Raw genomic sequence first — 24,972 nt, forward strand, 5'->3', positions numbered from 1 at the left:
GAAATACTAACAAGACTACTGCTTTTCCAAGCAAACATACATCAGTTTACATGTGTACACATACCCTTTGTCCCGGAGGTCCCTGTGATCCTGGAGTACCTACAGATCCAGATGTTCCTGCTGGACCCTACAGATGGTCACATAAGTTACACAGGTGGATTTAATCAATTTCAACAAGATTTTAAAATACAGTGAACGCTCATGTGAGCAATAAGGGTGGGGCCGGCTCAGGGGAATGATGGTAACCAAACTTCTCACTCCTAGGAAGGGAATGGACCGTTTGAGGGAACCATTCCCCACTCTTTGGTTTCTCTTTCTGTTCAGTATAGACTTTACCATACACAGCGCTGTAAAACATCACTTAGGATTCACTGTAGGTTGGTATTGGATCTTTATAGGAGAAGCGGGGTCTAGTGGATAAAAAATGGGCGTGGGAGTCAGAATGACCTGGATTCTAATCCCAGGTCTACCACTTCTCCGCTGTATGAGCCTGGATAAGTCACTTCAGTTCTCTGTGTCTTGGTTACCGCATCGGTGAAATGGGGGCTAAGACTGAGGGATGCTGGCTGTGTCCAACCTGAATAGCTTGTATCTACCCCAGTGCTTAGTACAGTGCGTGGCACATAGTAAGTGCCTAAAAACCATTAAAAAAGTGTAATCTTACCTATCATGTAAGGGCCAGGCCAAAAATATTTCAGCCACAAAAAGACACACAAATGAGAAATGTCAAACCAGTCATCATGCAGTAGGGGACTGTCACCAAAATGTAATAAATTGGATGGTAAACCCAATAGATTTAGAGATAATAAAATGGATGGGGAGCAGTGCTACCTATAGAAAGAGCAGGGGCATGAGAGTTAGAGGGCCGGAACTTTAATCGCGGTTCCACTACTTGTCTGCTTTGTGGCCTTGGGCAAGTCCTTAACTTTTCTGTGCCTCCATTTCCTCAACTGTAAAACTGAAGTTAACCTTGTTCCCCCCTCCCCTTAGGCACATGTGGGACAGGGATTGTGCCTGATCTAATTATTTTATATCTGTAACTACTTAGCACAGTGCTTGACACATAGTAACGGCTTAAATATAATTATCCTCCTTATGATTCATCTAATACTCTTGGGGCTAACAAAATGTACCCCATCAAATGAGAAATATTGTATTCCAGCTCTTTCACGCTAGAATTACTAATGGGTCCATTGAACCATTAACATCTGACCTACCATTCCCACGAAGAATAGAACTCTAGAGAAAGGGAAGACCCAGGGGAACTTCAGGTAGAATCATAAGAGGATCTTGGAGAGATTAAACCTTAGTGCCACGTACACAAGCCAACAGAATTGGGATCTCTAGAACTGGACTTCTCTCTGTCTTTCCTGCCTCTCGCTACCTCTTTGCAAGACTACCTCTGCTTCCCTCACACAGCCAACCCTCCCCATCCAATTTCCCAACTCATCACTTGAAAAGATCTTACGCTAGTTTAGGATTTACTATTGAATTTGATTCCATAAATGAAAAAAAAAACCTGCCTTTCCTCAGTGAGAACTATTCTACAGTTTTGATTGGAAGATATTAATGTCGCATTCACTGAAAATAAATACCTGCTAGTTTTCCTTACCAGGTGAATGAGAATCATCAGCGAATGTCAGAAATGAGGAGGCCGAGAAGTGAAAGATGGTTTAAAATTCCAAGAGATGATGGCTAGGGATGTATAAGTCTATAATTTATAGACTGTGGATATATACTGATTACCCAGCACAAACATAATATGGTTTTCAATATTTCCTGGGTGCCCTAAACTACTCAAGGGATTCTAAAATAAATTAGCAAAATTGTTCAGACTTAACATTTTAAAGGTTTAAAAAAAGGACTGCTCACCATTTGCCCTGTTAATCCTTTGGGACCAGGATCTCCCTTAATTCCAAGACCACCTACATCACCCTGAGGAATTAGATACCAAATTATTAAGGCTTCTTATAAAGCTAAAGAAGTAAACATTATTACCATTCCACTCTAAAGAGCACTCACAGTATCACGATGGGACAGGTCAATGTGCTTTTAAACATCTGTCCTGCAGAATAAAGCTACATGCCAGAACACTATCAAATGCAGTTCTGACACTGAACTAAGAGTCAACAGCAAGGACACCCACGCTTACACATTTCCAAGTTGTTTTTCTTTATAACCTAAGAATGCAAATGTTCCATTTGTAATAACATTTATTTTGGGCAGAAGACATCAAACACTCATACCCTTTTCCACATGATCACCAAAAATCTTCAAAAAAGAAAAAAAAAGACTCCTGAAACGAAGAAGAATCAGGGACAAATCCTGCCCTAATTCACCTGGGAAAACATGGGGAACATATTGCTCCCCCTCCACTCTTTACATTTATGCATAATAGAATTTTCCATCTGTATTAGAAAAATCAGAAAATGAGATTAGCACATAATGGTAGATGGTCCTTTTTGTCTGTGCTAGGGGCACACAGGCTATTTTGATTCTAAATTACGTGACCACATCCCACAGATCGAGTATGGATGGATCCTTTCAGGTTCTCAATAACTAAATGGAAAAAAAGGCCATGATGGTAAACTCACGGCTAAAGTCATTAAATTTCTGAGCTGTTGGGACTACTTAAATAGCTGCCTCATTCAGAGTTTTGCCTGGGTCAACAACCCATAAAATACAATCTACTGGGAAAAAAAAAATTAAAGAAAGCAAAATGGAGAACCAATTCCATTAGCTGACTCCCCACCCCTACCCCATTTCCCTCCAACCAAGACCAGGCCCAACTCTTGAAGGAAAATGATACTAAGAGAAAGCTAGCTGTCTTTCCATTTAATTTACGGCAGAGTCCTTAGAGGCTTCAGGGATGAGTTTTAGATGTAAACAACCATGTGGTACAATAAACCAATTAATTGCAGGGAGGAAAGGAAGTTTAAAGAGAAAATCTCTTTGGGCTCTGAAGATTTCAAGATGATTCGTATAAGATGAAGTCCAGGGAATGTATCTGAGCTACTGTTTTCTTTATCCCTCCGTTCTAACTCCTTTTCATCCTCAAACAGAAGCTGATGTTCCACGTAACAGTAGAAAAAGTGAAGATCACTGTACCTTTAGTCCACTATCTCCTGGGGATCCCTTTTGTCCCTGTAATTTGTAGCACAGAAAATTAACTGATTTTCATTCTTAATGTGCAGGTTTATGGCAAGTAATTCACTTTAGACTCATGTGATCTTAGCTTTGGGATCACAAATGAAAGAAACAGGCTTGAAAGCAAGAAATTCTGTCCAAAGACCAAACAAGCAGAATTGCAGAAGCTTTCAGAACCTGACTGTGCCCCGGAAAACTGTTAACTTTCTCGTGTAGCGTACGGGCCCTCCAATGCTCCTCTTCTTTAACAGAGACTTGCTTTGCTATTCTAATTCGGATGCGAGTTACCAACAAGTATAATCATTTTTGATATTAAATGTAATAGCAAATAACTGATGGTCAAGCACTGACAAGAACGTTTCCTGAAAATAAGCCTCTCAAAGACTCTAAGAGGGTTTAGTGTGGGGACTGGCATTTATAAATAAGGACTCAAAGTCCATTTTGGTTCACCCTTAACACTGTGCTAATATCATGTTTATCAGATCAGTTGTTGCTTAAACCGACAGTTAACTGTATAAAACAACCTAAAGTATTTGGAATTTTTCCAATCTGTAACTGCCAGAATAGTGATTAACAAGGAATAATGCTTTTAATGCAGGTATTTTCTAAGGATTGACTTACATTTATTAACTAATATCCCTCACTCAGTTAGCTTTTACCTTACCTCGCTGATCTCCTACTACATCACAGTCTGTACCCCTTACTCTGCTAACACCAACCCACTCACTATATCTTGATCTCATCTGTTGTGCCCCAACTCCCTTTTCCATGTCCTCCCTGTCCTGGAACTCCCTCTCCTCTCACGTCTAACCAACCACTCCCTCCCCTCCTTCAAATCCCTACTTAAATCCTCTAACAGGTCTTCCCCGACTAAGCCCTCGTGTTTCCTATCTGCCCTCCTTTCTGGGTCGCCTATGCACTGGGATCTGTACCCCACAAACATTTGATAGCCCCAAAACACTTATAACCGTATTCCTCTCCCTGCCCATTTCCCTTATCTGTAATTTAATATCTGTCCCCCCTTATAGATTGTAACAACTTGTGGGAAGGATTGTGTCTACCACCTCTACTGTGCTGAACTCTCCCAAATGCTTAGTACAGTGCCCTGAACACAGTAAGCACTCAAATACAAACTGATCTATCTCTTCCCAACAGACCTGTAAAATGAGAACTTTTGAAATGACACTGAACCAAGTTCAAAAGTTAAAGGTATTCAGAGGATTGCATTTTGCGCTTCTAAGATGCAGGGATATATAAACACCATCCTCTGAAACCACTTCCCTCGGGTCTCAGTTGAGTGCCAAGGCACAGCCCTGGTGAAGCTCATCAGTTGCTGCTAAATCCCTCCCAAATATCCCAAGCGAAGTGATGGGGCAGCTTGAAGCAATGCTTCCTAAAGTGACATGAAGTTAAAGTTTTGAGTCACAGTTTCTTATATTTACCTTGTTTCCTTTTCTTCCGGTCCGGCCATATCCTGGTCTGCCATACTCTCCCTACGGGGACACAAATTCAGTTTGGTTACATCAGCTGTAAGTGGTTATTCGGGGCAGAGATACTTATCCCCATACCAAATGGCAGAGTCCCGATGGTGTCTGGATGGAAGACCACTACTCTAATCTATAGGAGAACATCAGGAAGGGTAGTTGAGCTTTCTTTCTCTGGGCATAAGTCCAAAGTCGTTTCAGAATGTCAATGGATTTTAAGTGGGAAGGTCGACGTGACCAAAGTATACAAACCTGAACTCCTCGATCACCATGTGGCCCAGGGAGGCCTTCCCTTCCAGGGTTTCCAGGTTCTCCCTGTTAAATGAAACAAGAATGGCTTCCAGTCAGTGAAAATTGGCTCCGCTTTTTTTCTAACCTCTTCTCAGTAGCAAATCCAGAAAATCCAGTTTCACTTCACAGACTTTGACCCATTAGGACCCCTTCGCACTGATCCAGGGTGTGTGGCATCAAGGAATGAGTGTCCTATCGGGGGCGGCCTCGGATGCCAAGAATTCTTCAGCCAGACTCAGGACTGGGCATTTAGAGTTAAATGATCCCACTACCCTGTTTGGCAAAAACAGCTCCTTTTTTGGGGCTTGGGTGAGGAAGGGGAAGTGAGTTTACCAGGCAACTGGAGACTTTTCAGGGCCACTGAAATTTTACAAAATTAAGAACTGTGTGGGTGGACCTTATCTGGAAAAACCAAAAGTTCTCTGGTATTACACCAGGGCCTTCCGGAGCATATTGTGTGACTGAACTTCATCTGTAACAGAATCATCATTAAAAACATGTATTAAGCAACTGTCGGCTGGGACTTAGACAAAGTGAGTGAAATAGACACAGTCGGTACCCTCTGGGAGTTAGAGTCTAAGAGAGACCATCTTGATGTGAACAGTCAAAGGGCTTTCAGCCACCAAAAACTAAGAAATTTTTAAATAATACCTAAATCAGGGCTGGTACAAGTTGGTTCAGCTGGTCCACCTGAGCCAGAGCCTACACTGGCCAACAGCCATCAAAACTGGGAAAGCTCTGGACATGCTGGTAAGGTGCTACCAAACCGACAGAACTCTGAAATTCCGCACATGCACCTTTCTCTCCGGTTATGAGTCATGAGTCATGAAACTGCTAAACTCCAAGGCACCGAGGGGCTGTTCCACAGGCCAGTTGTGCAGCTGAAGCAACCACATGTTTTAACTAAACAATTCCAGGTGTAGGGATGTAAGCAAGCCTTGGTCGAGCTGTATTGAAAAATCATGATCCCTTCCTTCAGTGGATTAGTCGCTGCCGCCGATGCTGATGATTCGATCCTATCTAGAAAGATCTGAAAATCCATTTGGAATTATTTTAGCTTGAATTTCCTTTTGGAAATCTAGTTATGGCCAAATATTGGGAACGGATTGGCCACTGCTCGTTTTGCGCCTCTGTATGTTTCCACACCAGTGCTGCTTTGGCAGGCCAGGTCGCAGTCACGCCGCTGGGCCCCGCTGCACTATCCGCAGCAGTGATAGTGGCTGAACGGTAGCGGAGTAACCCAGTCAAGTGGATCAAGGGCATATGTCTACCAACTCTGGTAACACTGTCCTCTCCCAACTGCTTGGTACACTGCTCTGCACACAGGAAGCGCTCAATAAATACGAGAAGCAGACTGGCCTAATGGATAGAGCACAGGCCCGGGAGCCCAAAGGTATTAATCCTGGCTCCATCGCTTATCTCGCTGTATGACCTCAGGAAAGTCACTTCACTTCTCTGTGCCTCCGTTACCTCATCTGTAAAATGGGGATTAAGACTGGGAGCTCTATGTGGGATAGGGACTACGTCCAACCTCATTAACTTGTCTCTACCCCAGGGCTTGGTACAGTGCCTGGCACATAATAAGCACTTAAATACCATAAAAAAAAGACTGACTGACAGAGAGATGTGGGCTGGAGACCAGAAGAACCCATGACAAATGGTTACAAAGAATAAAACGTATGCCAGGAAAATCATTCAGGCATTCTTCTGGGAAATTCAAGTATTCTTTTTTGAGGGAGATGAAAAATGGTGTTATAAGTTCATTAAACCAACCAACCAACCAAAAAAAGACCTACTTTTTCCCCTACAAGTCCAGATTTTCCAGGATTCCCTTTAGACCCTCCTGGTCCTTGAGGCCCCTGAAATGAAATTGGATGTGCAAGCATTAGTGTAAAATATAAATTTTTAGAAAACTCTCCATATTCTCATATTCACAGAGAATGAATGAAGGTCTCTGTATATATTTTCGTTACCCTATTTATTTTGTTAATGAATTGTACATCGCCTTGATTCTATTTAGTTGCCATTGTTTTTATGAGATGTTCTTCCCCTTGACGCTGTTTAGTGCCATTGTTCTTGTCTGTCCGTCTCCCCCAATTAGACTGTAAGCCCGTCAAACGGCAGGGACTGTCTCTATCTGTTGCCGACTTGTTCATCCCAAGCGCTTAGTACAGTGCTCTGCACATAGTAAGCGCTCAATAAATACTATTGAATGAATGAATGAATGAAAGGTCAATTACACAGAGGGAGGAAGTGCAATATACTATAAAGAGGCCTGGGCTGGAGGTGGGTGGTCTGGGCTCCACAGCCCTACTCACCAGTGACTCACTGTTTCAGAATTGGGCAAGAAATACTCGCTAGGCCTCAGTTGCTTCATTTACACTATGCCCCACTTTACTTCCCAGGAATTTTGTGAGGACATATAAGAGAATGGGTAAGAGAGTGCCCGGGAAGAAAAAAAGCAACATTCTATAAATTCGGTGTAGTGTTAGCTTATTATAATAAATCATTCACATACCTGAGGTCCTTTACTTCCAGGAGTTCCTTTTTCCCCTTTAGTGCCTACAGTTCCTCTCGACCCCTTAAAAAGCAATTTGGCAAAAGGAAGGAAATATTCTCTTTAAAAAGATAGGGTATCCTCTGTATCCTTTATTCACCCACCCTCAGACTTAATGTACATATCCATAATTTAATTCTTTAATGTCTCTAGGTTGTAAACTCCTTGTGGGCAGAGAACACGTCTGCCAGCCCTGTTACACTGAACTCTCCCAAAATCTTAGTAGAGTGCTACACACACGGGAAGTGCTCAATAAATATGATGGATAGATACAATGATAAGCACAGTTTTAAAATGTACGTTCTCACAGAATTTTTCAGTCACAAAAAAATGAATCGGTTGCTTTTCTTTCCCGCTGGCCCATAGTGGAGAACAGAAGCCAAGAATTTAAGCTTGATGTCCAAATTAAATTAATAAGACAACTACACACAACATATTAGGGGTTGGCTAGGTAGGGATTCCACCTTCACATTTGGTGCAATATTAAAGCTTATATTTAGAATCATTTCCCTAGGTAGGTGAAAACCACAAAAGGACCACTGTGGGCCGCAAAGGAGTACCCAGGGAGGTTTATGACAAGCTCATTTCCAGTTACATTCAATGGAACCTATGAGCAGGGTCCAGGTTATTAGAGAAAATATTAAAGGCAGGTGGAACACTGGTTCTAGATGGCAGCCCACCAGTGATTTCAGGCTAAATGCTCATTAGGCTCAGAGGCACAGTGTGGCCTAACGGAAAGAGTACAGGCCTGGGAATCAGAGGGTCTGGGTTCTAATTCTGGCTCCACCCCTTGTCTGCTGTGTGACCTTGGGCAAGTCACTTCTGTGTGCCTGTTAACATCTGCAAAATGGGACTGTCAGCCCTATATGGGACACAGACTGTGCCCAACCTGATTATCTTGTATCTACCCCAGTGCTTAATACAGTGCCCAGCACACAGTAAACACTTAAATACTATAGATTTTAAAAAAAATGATCCTGGCACATTGTTTTTCCATCTCCCCTGCAAATCCATTTGCCTCAACAATTTGCTGGTTATACCTGGGCTACGACCCAGGTTAGTGCCCACTCATGAGAAACCAACTTGTTTGGTCTAATTATTAAAACACCGATAACCAATCAATATAATTTGCCACCTTTTCTTCCCGACAGTCCGGGAATAAGAATAAGTTCCTAGCTTCAAATGTCAGCAATCGTAAAGCCGCGTGTGTATAATACTGGAGATAAAGTGGTAATCTCATTTGTTGAAGAGCATGCATGATACATAACACACACTCACGTACCACAGCATTATTCTTAAAATATTAAATGTACCTGTGGTCCTTTATAGCCAGCTGATCCTTCTTCACCCTTGAAACCAAGTTCTCCATCTCTTCCCTGAATGAAGATTTTTCAAATTAAGGATATTTTCTTAAAATTGTCAACAACAACAGCTTATTTCTCTATCTTGACTTTTGAAATTATTCTAGGATAGCAGACATTTTGCTGAAGAGCCTCAAAATCACCATCGCGTCAGAGGATTTCAATGTATCGTTACCATAAATTGGACCTCATTTTTCAGCACTGTTGAAGAACTCAAATGCCCCCACATTCTTTCTAGTTTTTGCTTACAATTTTAACCTTAAGTTCCACTTCGAGATCCTGCTTCAAAGTACAGACAAAAATTCTACAAGGTTCATTTTAGGTCAGCCTAATTCAATCTGAACTTTTGCTTTAGCCATGACCTCTAATTTCATCTGACCTATAATGACCTGGATGTCTAGCCAGCGCTTCAAATTCAGTCCAAAAAAACCCCTCTTTACCTTTCCCCCAAACCCACTCCTCCTCCTAACCTTCCTCTCTCAGTTAATCAACCAACCATCCTCAGCTCCTCCCTGTGCTTCAACTGCCACAAGCAGTCTGCGGCTAAATCCTTCCAGTTCTTCTTACACATCTCCTCCTGATTTTACCTATTCCTCCCCCCACCAAACAGCTACTGCTTTTGGTACAAGCTCTGGCCTTCTCATTGTTGTACTGTACTCTCCCTAGGGGTTAGTTCAGTGCTCTGAACACAGTAAATGCTCAGTAAATCCTACTGATTGATTATCATGGCTAGACTTTTATAAGCCTCCTTGATGGTCTCTCTCTAGCCTCACCATCTCCAATTTATACTCTACCGCAGGGCATGGAAAATTGCTTGTCCCGTCAAAACCTTCCACTGAACTGCTGTGTCCCTCTGCAGCAGAGACTCCTCACGATTGGCTTCAAGACTCTCCCCCAACACGCCCCTCCTCACCTTTCTGCTTTCTTCAGCTGCCATTCCAGAGTTCACTGTCTTCACTCCCTCCAAAATGGCCTAACTCTCCTTCATTCTCAGTTCTTCTACCAGCATCCCATCACGCCTGCTCTTCCCTGGCTTGAAACTTCCTCTTTCCCCACAAATGACCGACAGACCCAAACTCCTCCTCACATTCAAAGGGCTCCTAAAATTCCACCTCCTACAACAAGCCTTCCCCAATTTCTTTCCAGCACTCTAAGTCACATAACGCCCATCGGCTGTCTCTAGCTCTTGTGAACATTAATCCCATCCTTATCCCTTCTGTATAAATGTTTAGTCAACCGAGCATTCGATCGTCTGTACTGCTAGAGTAACTATCCATAGGCTTACTCTCCGACATTACAGTTTAAGCTCAGTGGGGGTGGGAAATGAGCAATACGATGACTACTTATGGGTGACTAGGGTTGTTTTTTTTTATACTAGCTCTATCCTAAGTATTCCAATTTACTAAGAACCCTACTGCTCAATCACTACCAATAGGCTGCAGAGACCCAGTAACTTAATCTTCGCCATATTAGAGGCCTACTCTCAGAGACTCCCTCTTCAAAACAATTGGACATGCAGTTTTCTTTGGAAGACGATTCCTCCCTCACATCTACCTATGGTGGGGACAAAGTGGAAAGAGTTTACCTTTGGACCTTGATGACCTCTTTGACCTTCCCTTCCCTGAAGGTAAAAAGGAGGGAGATAAATCATTCTAGTTCTCTTTCACCTTTGACAACTAGTCACAAACACGTTGTAGATTTTTGCATCACACTGTCTTTATAGATAAGATCCTTGCCTGTGAAAGTAAGGTCCCAGTAAGAGAACCCAACTACAGTCTGCCAACCACCATCCTCAGTCAGCTTGGAAGCCATTATGGCTATCATAATATTCAGAGCCACAAACAGATGTCCAGGATTCTGCTTTTCTCATTTGGAAACTAATCAGCCTCCTAAAGAGGGCAAATGTTAGCAACATTAAAGTGGTCACTTCTAACAGTAGTTCTCCCACATATCTGAAGATAATGCTCCTGATAGACTCTTTGTGGGCAAGGATTGTGGGTACCCACTCTATTTTATTCTCCCGTTTACACACAGTTAATACTCAAATGCCATGCTTGCAGGAGTAACTGAAAAGAATCATTGTGTTCGGGTAGATTTAACTCCTTGCTCTGTCTACTTTTCGGACTCCCCCTTGGTAGCTCCATCTGCAAGACATTTCCATTCCCAGGATAGCAACCCTTCTGATTGCTGACTGAAAAGTGGGTCTGCAGGCTGTTTTTTCTCTGTACCGGCAAACTCCATTTCATTTTGTGGGGCATTCGGGACCAAACGTAATACTTTCTCAACTTGCTTGCATGAAGTTTGACCAAAATGCAATCTGTGATGGAATCCGTGTAATTCTGTTTTTGTAGAAAAGTCACTGGCATTTTAATCAGAACCACAAGGGCTAAACAGGATTCTGCACTCCGGGTTTGCCATTTCTATGTGTAATAAGTCTTGGACCAAAGAAAATATTACAGGATCCCCACCTAGTGGCCGTTTTAGCCCCAAAGCCGCGTATTCTCCATCCTTTCCCTGGCAAAGTCGACATAGACGATGTAAATAAAGGTTGGGCAAATGTCCACGGAACTCACTCAGTGGAAACGAGCAACCAGGAGCATTCAGTCCAGATGCGTGGCCATATTTTGAAGAGTCTTTGCGATGCTGATAGGCAGCAGGGCAGAATTTCTGCAGGCGATAATTCCCCGACAGCAACATATCTGTGCTAGGCCAAACTGCTACGGGATCATTTTAGCCTTTTTGCTCAGACAGAGTTGCATCTGAGCCTCAGCCATCCCCTGTGCAGACTCTAGGGAGTCATCTAGAGTGACCTGGGTCAGCAATCTGTATCCAAAAACTAGCCAATAACAACATCATCTCCTGCTGTTGGAGACTGCAGACAGAACACATGGATGGTCACTCTGCTATAGCCACTCCCAGACATATTTTAGTTTCTTGGCGGTCATTTCTTACTATGTTTCCTTTGGCATTTTGATTGCCTGGCACCCCTGACAATCCTCTTCTGCCCTGAAAAATGAAATATTCAATTCATGATTTCATGAAACATGGTTGCTGAGATTCAGGATCATTTACACTTCCCTCAACTTCAAGTCCTAGTAAGTAGAGAAGGAATGTCATTATTTCAAAACCCCAGGACAAGCAAAAATGTACTTATCCTTCCAGAGGATAGGACTAATTTATCCATCTCTGGGGAGGGAGCAAAGAACAGAAATTATAATAATAACAGTGGCATCTGTGAAGTGTTTATTATATGCCAAGGCTGTGAAACATTGAGGTAAATGCAATTAGACCAGACACAGTCCCTGTCCCAGTTAGGGCACACGATCTAAGGGAGAGGAAAAACGGTTATTTAATCCCCATTTTACAGGTCAGGAAACCAAGGCCTAGAGAAGTCTAATGACTTGACCGTGGTAATCTAGAAGGTAATGGTGGAGCCAGGATTAGAAACCAGGTCTATGCTTTTTCCACTAGGCCATGCCAGTTGTCATTAGCAGCGTGGCTCAGTGGAAAGAGCCCAGGCTTGGGAGTCAGCGGTCATGGGTTCGAATCCTGGCTCTGCCACTTGTCAGCTGTGTGACTGTGGTCAAGTCACTTAGCTTCTCTGTGCCTCAGTTCCCTCATCTATACAATGGGGATTAAGACTGTGAGCCCCACGTGGGACAACCTGATTACCCTGTATTTCCCCCAGCTCTTAGAACAGTGCTCTGTACGTAGTAAGCGCTTACCAAATACCAACATTATTATTATTAACCATATAAATTATTAATGGCACAATTCCTGGACAGCAATATCGCCAGACTTCTATCATTTTTTTAGATTCTTTTTCTGAAAGTTTATTTGTAAACTTCAAGATAAAAATACATTGTACAGACTTTAAAACCAAGCAGTTACCTGTCTTCCTCGTTCTCCTTTGGAACCTTTGGGTCCTCTTATGACATTGTGTCTTCCCAAACTGCCCTAAAAAAGACAAAAGCGTTTCAGGCTCAATATCAACTTCTTTGGCTCTTATCAGTTGGAAGTGGCAAATCCCGGGAAATGCTAAGTACTCTTTATTGGCCAGCTAAACATTAGTTTTAAAGGTAAATGAAAAGAAACACCCAGTGGCTGTATCCGCTGAAAAATCCATTTGCACCTCATTTTAGCTGGGTTGTGTTGGGCAGAGAGTATTAACATGTTGAGCCCGGATTTTTCCTCCTTCCATCTCTATCCTTCAACATGTTGTTATCCTCAAGGAGCGTTCTCCAAGTAAAGAGAGGTTAGCAGCAGGTATTGGGAAGGAGAAGAAAAGAGTTGCCTATCTTCCAGGTGTCAATCCAAGTGTTCTCCTGGGTCATTTAGGTGTTCATCTGAACGTACTCATAGAAAAAAATATCCTGTTTGCACAGCCTCCAGAATGTGAACTGCATCCAAGAATGCAAACATCAGATCCTGGGAAGGACAGGGGCTAACAAGTCAGACCAGCTTCTTGGGAATGGTAGAAAGCACAGAAAACCACATTTTTGTAGATTTTTAAAAAACTATATAAATGACTTGCATTGATCTATACTTTGTGCTTAATCTTCTGTGCTGGTTGTGGTCTACATGGAGGAAAAGAAAGCCTTGCATGGAGTGGAGGGGAGAAAGGCACACAACTCAGTATGGTTTTACAGAATACGAAACCCTTGAAAAAAGTAGTAAAGAAAAAGCTAGTAACTAGAAATTGGCTTTAAGTCCTGTATGTGCAGTCTGAACTAAGTCATTTACACTAAGAACAGTTAAAAAGCAGTCTAACATATACAAATCCCCTTTTCTGAGGAATCAAAGCACTTTGGGACTTCACTAAAGCATCCATTCAGCTCCCTATACATTTTTCTTTCTCCTACTTGTAAAATATTTTAGTGTCTGTCTTCCACTAAATTTTAAGGCTCACGTATAAAAATCATTCTACTTTACTCTCCCATGGGCTCAGGACGCAGCTTTGCACAAAGTAGGTGCTCAATAAATACTATTGAATGGACTCTAGTCAGTGGACCGTTTGGACCTGGTGAACAGCAAGGGGTCTATTCATTCATTCAATTGCATTTATTGAGCGCTTACTGGATGCAAAGCACTGTATTAAGTGCTTGAGAGAGTACAATACACCGATAATACTTTTGATATGTGCTAAGCCCTTACTATGTCCCAGGCACTGTTCTAAGCAGTGTCTACCCTTACCAAAAATGTCTTCCACCTGCTAAATGAAAGGAAGATATTCTAGATGTGCCCACACATTCTCAGGGCAACTCACTGATTATAGTTTAGTACAGCAGAGGAGATTGTGAAGCAGCGTGGCTCAGTGGAAGGGGCAGGGGCTTGGGAATCAGAGGTCGTGGGTTCTAATCCTGGCTCCGCCAGTGTTCTGCTGTGTGACCTTGGCAAGTCACTTAACTTCTCTGTGCCTCAGTTAGAGAAGCAGCATGGCTCAGTGGAAAGAGCACAGGCTGGGGAGTCAGAGGTCATGGGTTCTAATTCCCACTCCGCTGCTTACCAGCTGTGTGTCTTTGGGCGAGTCACTTAACTTCTCTGGGCCTCAGCTACCTCATCTGTAAAATGGGGATTAAAACTGTGAGCCCCACATGGGACAACCTGATCACCTTGTTTCCACCCCGGTGCTTAGAACAGTGCTTTGCACATAGTAAGCGCTTAACAAATACCACCATTATTACCTCTTCTGTAAAATGGAAATTAGGACTGTGAGCCCCATGTGGGACAACCTGATTGCCTTGTATCTACCTTGTATCTACCCCAGTGCTTAGCACATAGTAAGCACTTAAATACCATAATAATAATAATTACAGCAGCCCATATGCAGCCAAGTTCCAAACTGACCTCCAATCTCATATTGGCAAAACAGTCAAGGTAATGGCCTCTAAATCCCATGACTGCTCATTAGGGTGTTGGAAAAAGAAGACACTTTATAAGATGCTCAACAATATTAAGGCGGCTCTAGTAGAAAAAGAAACTGCACCTACAGGTTTCCAAGTAAAATAACACGCACTCTTCACGATACCCTTTAACAGACTGCAAAACTCTAAGCGGAGTTAACCAATGCCATCAAGAGTCATTGGTCAAAAAACAAACAAAAAAACCCACCAAAGTTCAACACCTACAGCAAAACAAGCAACACACCAAAATTTTGTATTTCTGATAAGAAAAAAGATTGGTGTTCCTGACGAAAGAAAACGGTGACTGATTTTGAGCTGTAAGTTCAAAAAGATAAAGAAACTAAGAGGAAAAACTGAAAATAGTGTCAGGCTCTGCAAACAGCCAACACATCACTGCAACAAAACTTAATTTTGTGTGTGTGCAGGCTGTTTCCACCTACTATAACCAAGCAGGCACTGAATGAGCCATCCCCTTACCCCGCCATTGATACGACTTTTCAGAGTAAACTTAATAAATCAGTGGACTTTATTGAGCACTTACTGTGGTACAGAGCACTATAATAAGCATTTGGAAAGAGCACACTAGAGTTGTTAGGCCTTCAAGGAGTGTGAACTGTTGCCTGAAGAGGGGAGAAACAGGATGCAGGGAGGTCAGCAAGGAGGCTGATGCGGTAGACGGGGTGGGTATAATCAGTGCACGGAACAGGGTGGTACTTTGGACAGAGCGGAAGGAACAGATTCTATAGATTCATTCATTCAGTTGTATTTATTGAGCACTTACTGTGTGCAGAGCACTGTACAGTTCGGCAACAGAGAGGGACAAACCCTGCCCAACAACGGGCTCACGGTCTAGAGATGTTGTGAAGGTAACACCGACAGGACTTGGTGACAGCCTAAATATGTGGGTTGAATGACAGATGAGTAAAGGATAATACCAAGGTTTTAGGCTTGGGAGACAGGGAGGTTCAACCAACCAATCAGTGTCATTTATTAAGCACTTACTGTGCACTAGACTGTATGCTTGTTGTGGGCAAGGAATGCATCTACCAACTCTGATGTGGTACTCTTCCAAGCATTTAGTACAGTGCTCTGCACACAGTAAGTGGGCAGACACCTTCCTGCCCATAAGAAGCTTGCAGTCTAGAGGAGGAGAGACAGACATTAATATACAGGAAATACAGATACATGCATAAGAGCTGAAATACAGATACATGCATAAGTGCTGTGGGGCAGAGGGCGGAGTGAATATCGAGTACTTAAAAAGTACAGATTTAAGTGCGAAGATGACACAGAAGGGAGAGGGGGTCAAGGATAAGAGGGGGTATTTGGGGAAAGCCATTTGGAGGACATAGGATTTTAATAAGGTTTTGAAGGTGGGGTGAATGGTGGAGTGGCATATATGGAGGGAGAGGGAGTTTCTGGGCAGAACTCAAATTATCATATCGCACCTTGACTATCAAGACTCCTTGCTTGTGCTCCTGTCTCCACCCTACTCTAATCCTTCTTACTGTCTGGTGCCGAAAAATTATTCTGAAAGAAACATTCAGTCCACATCTCCCCGTTCCCCAAGAACCTCCGATGGTTGCCCGTCCACCTCCACAAACAGGAATTCCTTACCAATCAGCTTTAAAACACTCAGGTCAGCTCTCCCCCTCATTACCTTACCTCACAAGATCTTATTTACAAACCTATCTGCACACTTCACGCCTCTAATGTCATCTTATTCATCGTACCTCGATCTCGTCTATTTCACCTCCGACCCCTTGCCCACTTCCCTCCGGCCTGGACTCCTCTCGCCCTTCATATAACAAACTAGGATACTACACGCTTACAAAGCCTTTTTAAAAATCACATCTCCTCCAAGAGGCCTGACCTGACTAAGCTCTCATTTCGCTTACTTACTTCTCCATTACCCTTGCACTTGATATTTACCCCACCTTCAGCCCCACAGCACTTAAAGTACACATCCATAATATATTTTACCGTCCGTTTCCCCCTCTAGACTGCAAGCTCCTGGTGGGTGAGGAACGTCTACCAACTCTGTTGTATCGTACTCTCCCAAGGACTCAGTACAGTGCTCTTTACACAGTAAGCGTTCAATAAATACCACTGGTCAATTCCTACAAACAGATAAGACTGTAAGCCCATCAAACGGCAGGGACTGTCTCTATCTGTTGCCGACTTGTTCATTCCAAGCGCTTAGTACAGTGCTCTGCACATAGTAAGCGCTCAATAAATACTATTGAATGAATGAATGAATAAGAAATGGAAGGATCATGTTGGTAGATTCAGGCCTGTAAACTTACAGGATCTCCTCTCACACCTTTCGGACCATGGTCACCAGGAGAACCTCTGCTACCTGGACTGCCCTGCGAATAATAAAATACAGTGTGAAAATGTGTATATTTTTCTGAGAACAGCAGAAATCAATAAAAGCGCATTCGTTTCATAATAATAAAGTCCCCACCTTAAACCAGGCATCTCAACCAGATATGGCTTCAAAGCTCTCCATTCCCTTGCCCCCTCCTATTTCACCTCCCTTCTCTCCTCCTCCAGCCCAGCCCGCACAGGCCGCTCCTCTGCTGCCACTAACCTCCTCACTCTGCCTCATTTTCGCCTGTCCCACCGTCGACCCCTAGTCCTCATCGTACCTCTAGCCTGGAATGCCCTCCCTCCTCACATCCCCCAAAACTAGCTCTCTTCCCCCCCTTCAAAGCCCTACTGAGAGCTCACCTCCTCTAGGAGGTCTTTCCAGACTGAGCCTCCTATTTCCTCTGCTCCTACTCCCCATCACCCCTATTCATTTCCTCTGCCCCACCCCCTTCCCCGCCCTACAGCACTTGTGTATATTTGTACATATTTATTATTCTATTTATTTTATTAATGATGTGTATATATCTATAATTCTGTTTATCTCTTTGGATGCTATTGATGTCTGTCTACTTGTTTTGTTGTCTGTCTCCCCCTTCTAGACTAGGCCCATTGTTGGGAGTCCAAGTTCCATTGTGCCCTCAGGGAGCTCAATCCCAAGGGAAGGGTGAGGGTGTGAGTCACAGGGAGTGGGGGGAGGGAGTTGGTACAAGCCTCTCTTCCCTTGAGTAAGCTAAAAGATGCTGCTCAGAACATCTGCCTGAAACACCCCTGAGCACCTATCTTCCTGCTTCTCAAACTATCTAGCGGTTGCCCACCTCCCTCTGAGTCAAACTCACTCCCTACCTGTGGCTATAAGGCTTTCCATAGCATTCTTACCACCTTACTTTTCAGCTCTCTTCTTCCAACTCCCCTGTTCATTCTCTTGGCTCCTCCCAAGCCATGTCCTGGCTGAATCCTCCTCTTCTTGCCAATCTCTGACAACTTGTTCATAGTGTCCCCAAGGCCCAGAATTCCTTTTCTTCCATATCCACCAGACCTCAGCCCTCCTAATCTTTAAATCCCTCCGAAAATCCTCCCTACCCCCACCAAGCCTTCCCCAACTAATCGGTCCCTTGATTTCCTCAATCCTACAGTCCTCTCTGGTACATATGCCGTTTAAATCAGCGGTTTTTGATATTTCTAGGTAAGTCTCCCTAGTTAGAGTTGAAGCTCCCTGAGGTCAGTTGGATTCATTCAAGGGTCTAGTGCAGTGTAGCGCACTGCAGTAGGCAGTAGGCATTTAGTAGTAGGTAAGTACTACTAAAATCTTGTCATATGTTGATTTACATTTAAATTTCACCTATTAGCGGAGATAAATTCCTTTAGTGCGGAATGGGTCAATACCAATGGATAAAGTGGATATTTCCAGAAACAACTTCAGAATTCTTTTCCAGAGAGCTAAGGGCCCTATTCCAAAGGCTTAAGAGCTCCTTGCCAAGCTCATCTGTCCACTCCATAAAATTAAGAGGCTGAGGACAAACTTTCTTCATTTCCAGGCAGCCAGATGGCATCGGAAAAATTAAAAATCGGAGGAAAACAAAATTCTAGGAGCATTTATTAAGTGCTTCCTATGTGTACGTTAAGTGGTTACTGCTCTAAGTGCTGTCGTTTCCATCACTGACTTCACCATGACCTTTCAATTCCCCCACTCCAATCTGCCCATCCCAGTCCTCCCCTTCCCTATCCCCTCTCCCACCTAGCTCTCCCACCCATCCCGCTCCATCCCCACCCCTTCCCTGGAATCCCTCTGTACCAGCACCAATCCTCGTCCCCCTCCCCCGAACAGGCCCCTGCCAAACCTCTCCCAACCCCTTCCCCTCCCCTCCGCCCCCCCATTTCTGTCTTCCTGTCTCAACACCACCCCTCCTCCACCTCCCCACACCCAGGTTCCTGCCTTCCACAGCTTCTGCCAAGTGTGGCCTGCAGAACCCCTGCTCCATTACAAGTAAGCTCCCCTTCATCCTTGACCTGTTCCCCTGCTGCTCTCTCCAGTGGTGGTCTCATCTTCTCTCACTCTCCTAAACTCACAGGGAAAGGAGGAGGCGTCGGCTTCCTTCTCGCACTCCAATGCCGCTTTCGCACCACCCTTCTCCCTCTTCCCTTTTCTTCCCCTCCTTTGAAGCCCATATCATCCGCCTCTACCACTACCTCCAGAGTCTTGTAGCCATCATCTACTGCCCCCCGGTCCCACCTCCAACTTCTTTAACCATTTTGACCCCTTTCTCACTGCCCTTCTCTCTTTTTCCATGCCCACTTTGATCCTCGGAGACTTCAACATCCACATGGATGTACCCGGTGACTCTGCCGCCCACCTTCTATCACTCCTTGACTCCGCCAACCTCCCGCTCCACCCCACCTCGCCCACTCACCGACATGGTCACACATTCGATCGCATCCTCTCTAACCACTGCACAATCTCCACCCTCACCAACTCTGAAATCCTTCTCCCTTCTCATTTGCCTCCTCCCTGTAAATCTGTATTACTACCCCTCAGAAACCTCCACTCTCTCAACCTCATCCATCTCCCTCAGCACATCATATCCCACCTTGCCTCCCTACCCACTCTTGATGACTAAATAGATGCTCTCAACTCCACCCTCTCTACTCAACTCACTCTCTCCCCTACCCCATCATCACTCTCGTATCACTAACCCACAGCCCTGGATCACCTCCCATGTCCACCTCCTTCGCTCTTATGCTCGAGCCACTGAACGCTACTGGCAGAAATCTAAACACCAGGCCAACTTTGTTCACTTTAAGTTTATCCTTTCTTGCCTTAACTCTGCCCTCTCCTCTGCCAGGCAAAACTATTTCCCTTATTGACACCCATGCCCACCACCCTCGTCAGCTGTTTCAGACATTTAACTCCCTCCTCAAGTCCCCTGTTCCTCCCCCTCCCCCATCCCTAACTATCTGGCTACCTACTTCATTAGGAAAATTAACACCAGCAGGTCTGAGCTCCCCAAAGTCACCCCTCTACCTCCTCCATCCCCCCTCCTCTCGACCCCCCTCTACTTTCCCATTCTTCCCAGCAGTATCTTCAGAGGAGATCTCCTCCCTCCTCTCAAATGCCACCCCCTCCATATATGCTTCAGACCCCATTCCCTCCCACCTTATAAAAAAAAATTCTCTCCCCTTCCCTCCTCAGCTTCCATCTTCAACCGCTCACTCTGATGGCTTCTTCCCCTTTGCCTTCAAACATGCCCACATCTCCTGCATCCTAAAAAAACCCCTCCCTTGACTCCACAGCCCCCTCTAGATAATCGCCCCATTTCCCTCCTACCCTTCCTTTTCAAACCCCTGGAGCGAGTCGTCTACGCTCGCTGTCTGGAATTCCTCTCCAACTCTCTCCTGGACCCCTTCCGATCTGGCTTCCGTCCCCTCCACGCCACTGAAACCGCCCTCTTAAATGTAACAAATGACCTCCTTCTTGCCAAATCCAATGGCTTCTACTCTATCCTAATCCTCCTCGACCTGTCAACCATCCCCTTCTCCTCAACACGTTATCCAACTCTGGCTTCACTCACTCAGTCCTCTCCTGGTTTTCCTCATGTCTCTGGCTGTTCATTCTCAGTCTTGTTCGTGGGCTCCTCCTCCCCCTCCCATCCCCTAACTGTAGGGGTTCCTCAAGGGTCAGTTCTCGGTCCCCTTCTGTTCTCCATTTATACTCACTCCCTTGGTGATCTCATTCGCTCCTACAGCTTTAACTATCATCCCTACTTGGATGACACCCAAATCTACATCTCCTTCCCCTGTTCGCTCTCCCTCCCTCCAGGCTGACATCTCCTCCTGCCTTGAGGACATCTCCACTTGGATGTCCTCCCATCACCTAAAACTCAACACATCCAAGACTGAGCTCCTTATCTTCCCTCCCAAACCCTGTCCTCTCCCTGACTTTTCAGTCATGGACGGCACTACCATCCCTCCCATCTCACAGGCCCGCAACCTCGGCGTCATCCTTGACTCCGCTCTCTCATTCACCCCACATATCCAATCTGTCACCAGAACCTGCCAGTCTCACTTTCACAACATTGCCAAGAGCTGCCCTTTCCTCTCTGAACTGCTACTACATTAGTACAGTCACTCATCATATCCCGACTGGATTACTGCATCAGAATCCTTTCTGATCTCCCAACCTCTTCTCTCTCCCCACTTCAGTCTATACTTCACTCTGCTCCCGGATTATCTTTCTACAGAATGTTCTGGGCATGTCACCCCCCTTCCTCAAGAATCTCCAGTCATTGTCCATCAACCTCTTAATCAAGCAAAAACTCCTCACTATTGGCTTCAAAGCTCTCCATCACCTGGCCCTTCTTACCTCCCCTCCCTTCTTTCTACATCCCAGCCCCCACACTCTTGTCCTCTGGTACTAACCTTCTCATTGTGCCTCCTCCTCGCCTGTCCCACCGTCCACCCCTGGTCCACATCCTACCTCTGGCCTGGAATGCCCTCCCTCCTCAAATCTGCCAAACAAGCACACTTCCCCTCTTCAAAGCCCTACTGAAAGCTCACCTCCTCCAGGCGGCCTCAGACTAAACCCCCTTTTTCCTCTGCTCTCTTTTCCCTCCCCATCACCCCAACTTGCTTCCTTTGCTCTACCCCCCTGCCCCACAGCACTTGTGCATACCTGTACATGTTTATAATTCTATTTATTTATATTAATGATGTGTATATATCTATAATTCTATTTATTTATATTGATGCTATTGATGCCTGTTTGCTTCTTTTGATGTCTGTGCTCCCACTTCTAGACTGTTAACTCGCTCTGGTCAAAGATTGTCTCTATTGGTTCCTGAATTGTACTTTCCAAGCGCTTAGTACAGTTCTCTGCACACAGTAAGTACTCAATAAATGCAACTGAATGAATGAACACAGAGTCATTGTATTAAGTGCTGGGAAAGAGCATATAGCTGGGAATTAGACACAGGCCCTGACCCTGGAGGGATTCACAGTCTCTAGAAAGGAGTTTTCATGGCTGCTTCAAAAAGGAGAATTCTGGAGAAATAGTATTCTAGAAAAAGGGAATTGGATTGTATAACTCTTTCAGGGTACAATCAGAGGTATTTACTGAGCACTTACGTACAGAGCACTGTTCTAAGATCTTGGTAGATTATAACAGAATTAGCAGACATGTTCCCTGCCTATAATGAGTTTACAGTCTAGAGGATACAAAAATGTTACCTGATAACCTGGGTAACCTTTTTCTCCTTTCATCCCAGGGATCCCATGATTGCCCTGCAAGGAAAGAGAATATTGTAATAATGTTCTCCTTTATTATGAGAATAGTGATGAGAAAGGCAGAAATAAAATAGTCTACCTCTTCTCCATTTATTCCAAAGATTCCTGCTTCTCCATTTTCTCCCTGGCATAGTAAAAATTATATGATCGATCAGAAGGAAATACTTTCATCTAAGGCAACAGTTTAGTAAGACTGAGGTATGTACAAAGTAAAGGTGGATTCACTGAGGGAGAATCCAATTTGGTAGAAGAAAAATGTAATCTACCTTTTCTCCAGATAGTCCTCTGACTCCCTGAAAGAGATTAAAAATACTGGTCATTGAAAAACAAATTACTCTGTGGACAGTACAATATTTTTAAGTAGCAATCTGATTTCTTCAAAATAATGTATTTACTCAAAAGGCTCAATCAATTGCTGTTCTCTAGGCAGCTGGATGCCTTATTATTATTTAATAAAAAGCACTGTGTACTCAATTTATTCAAAGTTCTGCTTTCGGGTTCTCCAAGTTTAAAAAACAAATTTATTGGCACTTGACAACCTTAGACAGGAGAGCCTGGCTCATTATTTCTAGTGTACTTCTCTTGTGAGCGTTCTAAAGCTGTACCTGAGCCCGTATTATGATATCTGCACCTAAGGAGAACAATTCACTGAATGACTTTTCACAAATTAAAACTCTGTGCTGTAATTAAGCCTTGAAACTAAAGGTCCATTTCCCATGCTAGAATTTCACTAAGTAGGCCCTACAAAAATGCTTTTCAGTGGATACAAAATAACATTTTCAATGTATTCCTACTCTATATCCCCTTTAAATGTATTCTTACTTTATATCCCCTTTCCCCTGCACATCCTCGAACACCCTTTTCTCCTTCTGGTCCAGGATCTCCTCGTTTGCCCTGAGAAAAATAAATGAATATCGGGATTAAAACAGTGAACAAGATACATAACCTATCTATTCATTTATTTAAAAAATCTATTTCCCATAGGTTAATTGAAAATAACCTGATTGAAGTATATCTATAGGGCATAAAACCACATGGAGTACTTCCTCACCAGTGACCAAGAAATGAAGTGTCACAGAAGACGGATATTTTTTTCCTAAATCACAATTGTTACTGCCTAAGGCCTAGATTTTAATTTTTATTTTTTTTTTACCAATTTCTAAAAATACAAGTCTGTTGCTTTGGCTTCTCCAAACCCACATTAAGATTACTTTCCATCTCACAATAGAGGGGCAGTTCAGTCCCCGCACCAAAAAAATTCTTCCCGAGTAGAGATGACTAATTAAGACTCAGGTCAAAATATAGTATCCACTTCTATTTTAGTAATTACTACAATAATTCAACTATTGGATTAAATATAAAATTCCTCAACTATGGCAAGCATGTCATTTAGAAAATCAAGTGGCATGCAATTGTTTGAGTGATTTTACAACTTCAAATTGCTTTAAAATACAGCAAAGAATGTTTGCTCTCTAAATTCATATTTTTCTCCAAATGTAGAGTGCTTGAATCTGAAACAGTCTTTTTTTTTTAAAAACTGGAATATCTGAGACTGCATTGTGAAAAAATGCTCTATTATCTGTGTGAACATAAGTCAGTTTTTCCCCATTCTACTCTCCCCGTTTGTCAAGCACCCTTCAAAGATACAATGTGACATTCCTAAAGGTTGACTCCCCAGGTATATGTTCTTCTAGTCAGGGACAGGAATTGCACCAAAACGAAGTCTAAAAAGACAGCTCTCCTCAGTGGAAGGGTCTCTGGTTATAATTTATTGGCATTTTTGAAGGTTCCAGAGTCCTTTGCATTGGTTCTCCATTCCTTTTTCACCCCACTGCACTCCTATCAACTCTAGAATGAACAGCAGAAAAGAAATATTTTAAACAGTAGCAACTCACATATTCTCCCTCTTCTCCTCTATGCCCCATACTGCCTTTAAAACCCAGAGGTCCCTGTAAATAAGACACAGAAGAAAGGAAAAAAAAATAACATGTAACAAATCCATCACTGATTTGAATCAAATGGAGTCATTAGAATTTCCTTATTCCCGTTATACTTTGCTTAATTCTCGAAATTGGGGAAACATCGGTTATGCTTCCTAACCCTGTAAATACTTATTCTCCTTCCTGCTTAGACTGTGAGCTCCATGTGGGAAAGGGACTAATTACTTTGTACCTACCCCAGCACTTGGGACAGTTTTTGACGTACAGTAAGAACGGAAATACCATTTTAAAAAAGGCTGTGGCATCAGGTTCAGCACTGACTCTTTGAAAACCCAACTCTGGACCACACTGACTTCAAAGGGAACGTCTGTGGAGTCGCATAGAGTGAGGGCTTCAGAGCCATTCCACTAATCTGTAAGCTCCTTCTGGGTAGGGATCTTTCCTGTCTACTCTTCTGTATTGTACTCTCCCAAACGCTTAGTACAGTGCTTTGCACAGAGTAAGTGCTTAATAAATATCACTGATTGATTCCAAATCCTCTTAAGTAGACAAAGCATCTGGAGGACTATTTTCACTTTAATCCTTCAGAAAAATCAAAGTCAGAGGACAACATCCCTTATACTCAAATGTTAAAATCTT

The 24,972-nt window shown here is 43.5% G+C and overlaps 1 protein-coding gene across 5 annotated transcripts in view; it reads right to left on the bottom strand.

Annotated features, from left to right (window-relative positions):
* Positions 1-24,972, bottom strand: part of LOC100083893 (collagen alpha-6(VI) chain) — a 78,699-nt gene that overhangs the window by 25,706 nt on the left and 28,021 nt on the right. For 4 of the 5 annotated variants that reach the window (XM_029070786.1, XM_029070781.1, XM_029070784.1 and 1 more), the window contains 17 exons: positions 24,289-24,342; positions 23,216-23,287; positions 22,660-22,686; positions 22,473-22,517; positions 22,337-22,390; positions 17,050-17,112; positions 12,732-12,797; positions 11,793-11,846; positions 10,426-10,461; positions 8,793-8,855; positions 7,441-7,503; positions 6,719-6,781; positions 4,884-4,946; positions 4,590-4,640; positions 3,109-3,144; positions 1,873-1,935; positions 65-127 (listed from right to left, as the gene is read on the bottom strand). In XM_029070786.1, coding sequence (XP_028926619.1) covers positions 65-127; positions 1,873-1,935; positions 3,109-3,144; positions 4,590-4,640; positions 4,884-4,946; positions 6,719-6,781; positions 7,441-7,503; positions 8,793-8,855; positions 10,426-10,461; positions 11,793-11,846; positions 12,732-12,797; positions 17,050-17,112; positions 22,337-22,390; positions 22,473-22,517; positions 22,660-22,686; positions 23,216-23,287; positions 24,289-24,342 — 936 coding nt within the window. The remainder of the gene's footprint in view (positions 1-64; positions 128-1,872; positions 1,936-3,108; positions 3,145-4,589; positions 4,641-4,883; positions 4,947-6,718; positions 6,782-7,440; positions 7,504-8,792; positions 8,856-10,425; positions 10,462-11,792; positions 11,847-12,731; positions 12,798-17,049; positions 17,113-22,336; positions 22,391-22,472; positions 22,518-22,659; positions 22,687-23,215; positions 23,288-24,288; positions 24,343-24,972) is intronic. The other variant, XM_039912829.1, reaches the window with a different exon arrangement.

This window comes from Ornithorhynchus anatinus, chromosome 8, assembly GCF_004115215.2.
Source record: "Ornithorhynchus anatinus isolate Pmale09 chromosome 8, mOrnAna1.pri.v4, whole genome shotgun sequence".
In the NCBI taxonomy this organism is placed as follows: domain Eukaryota; kingdom Metazoa; phylum Chordata; class Mammalia; order Monotremata; family Ornithorhynchidae; genus Ornithorhynchus; species Ornithorhynchus anatinus.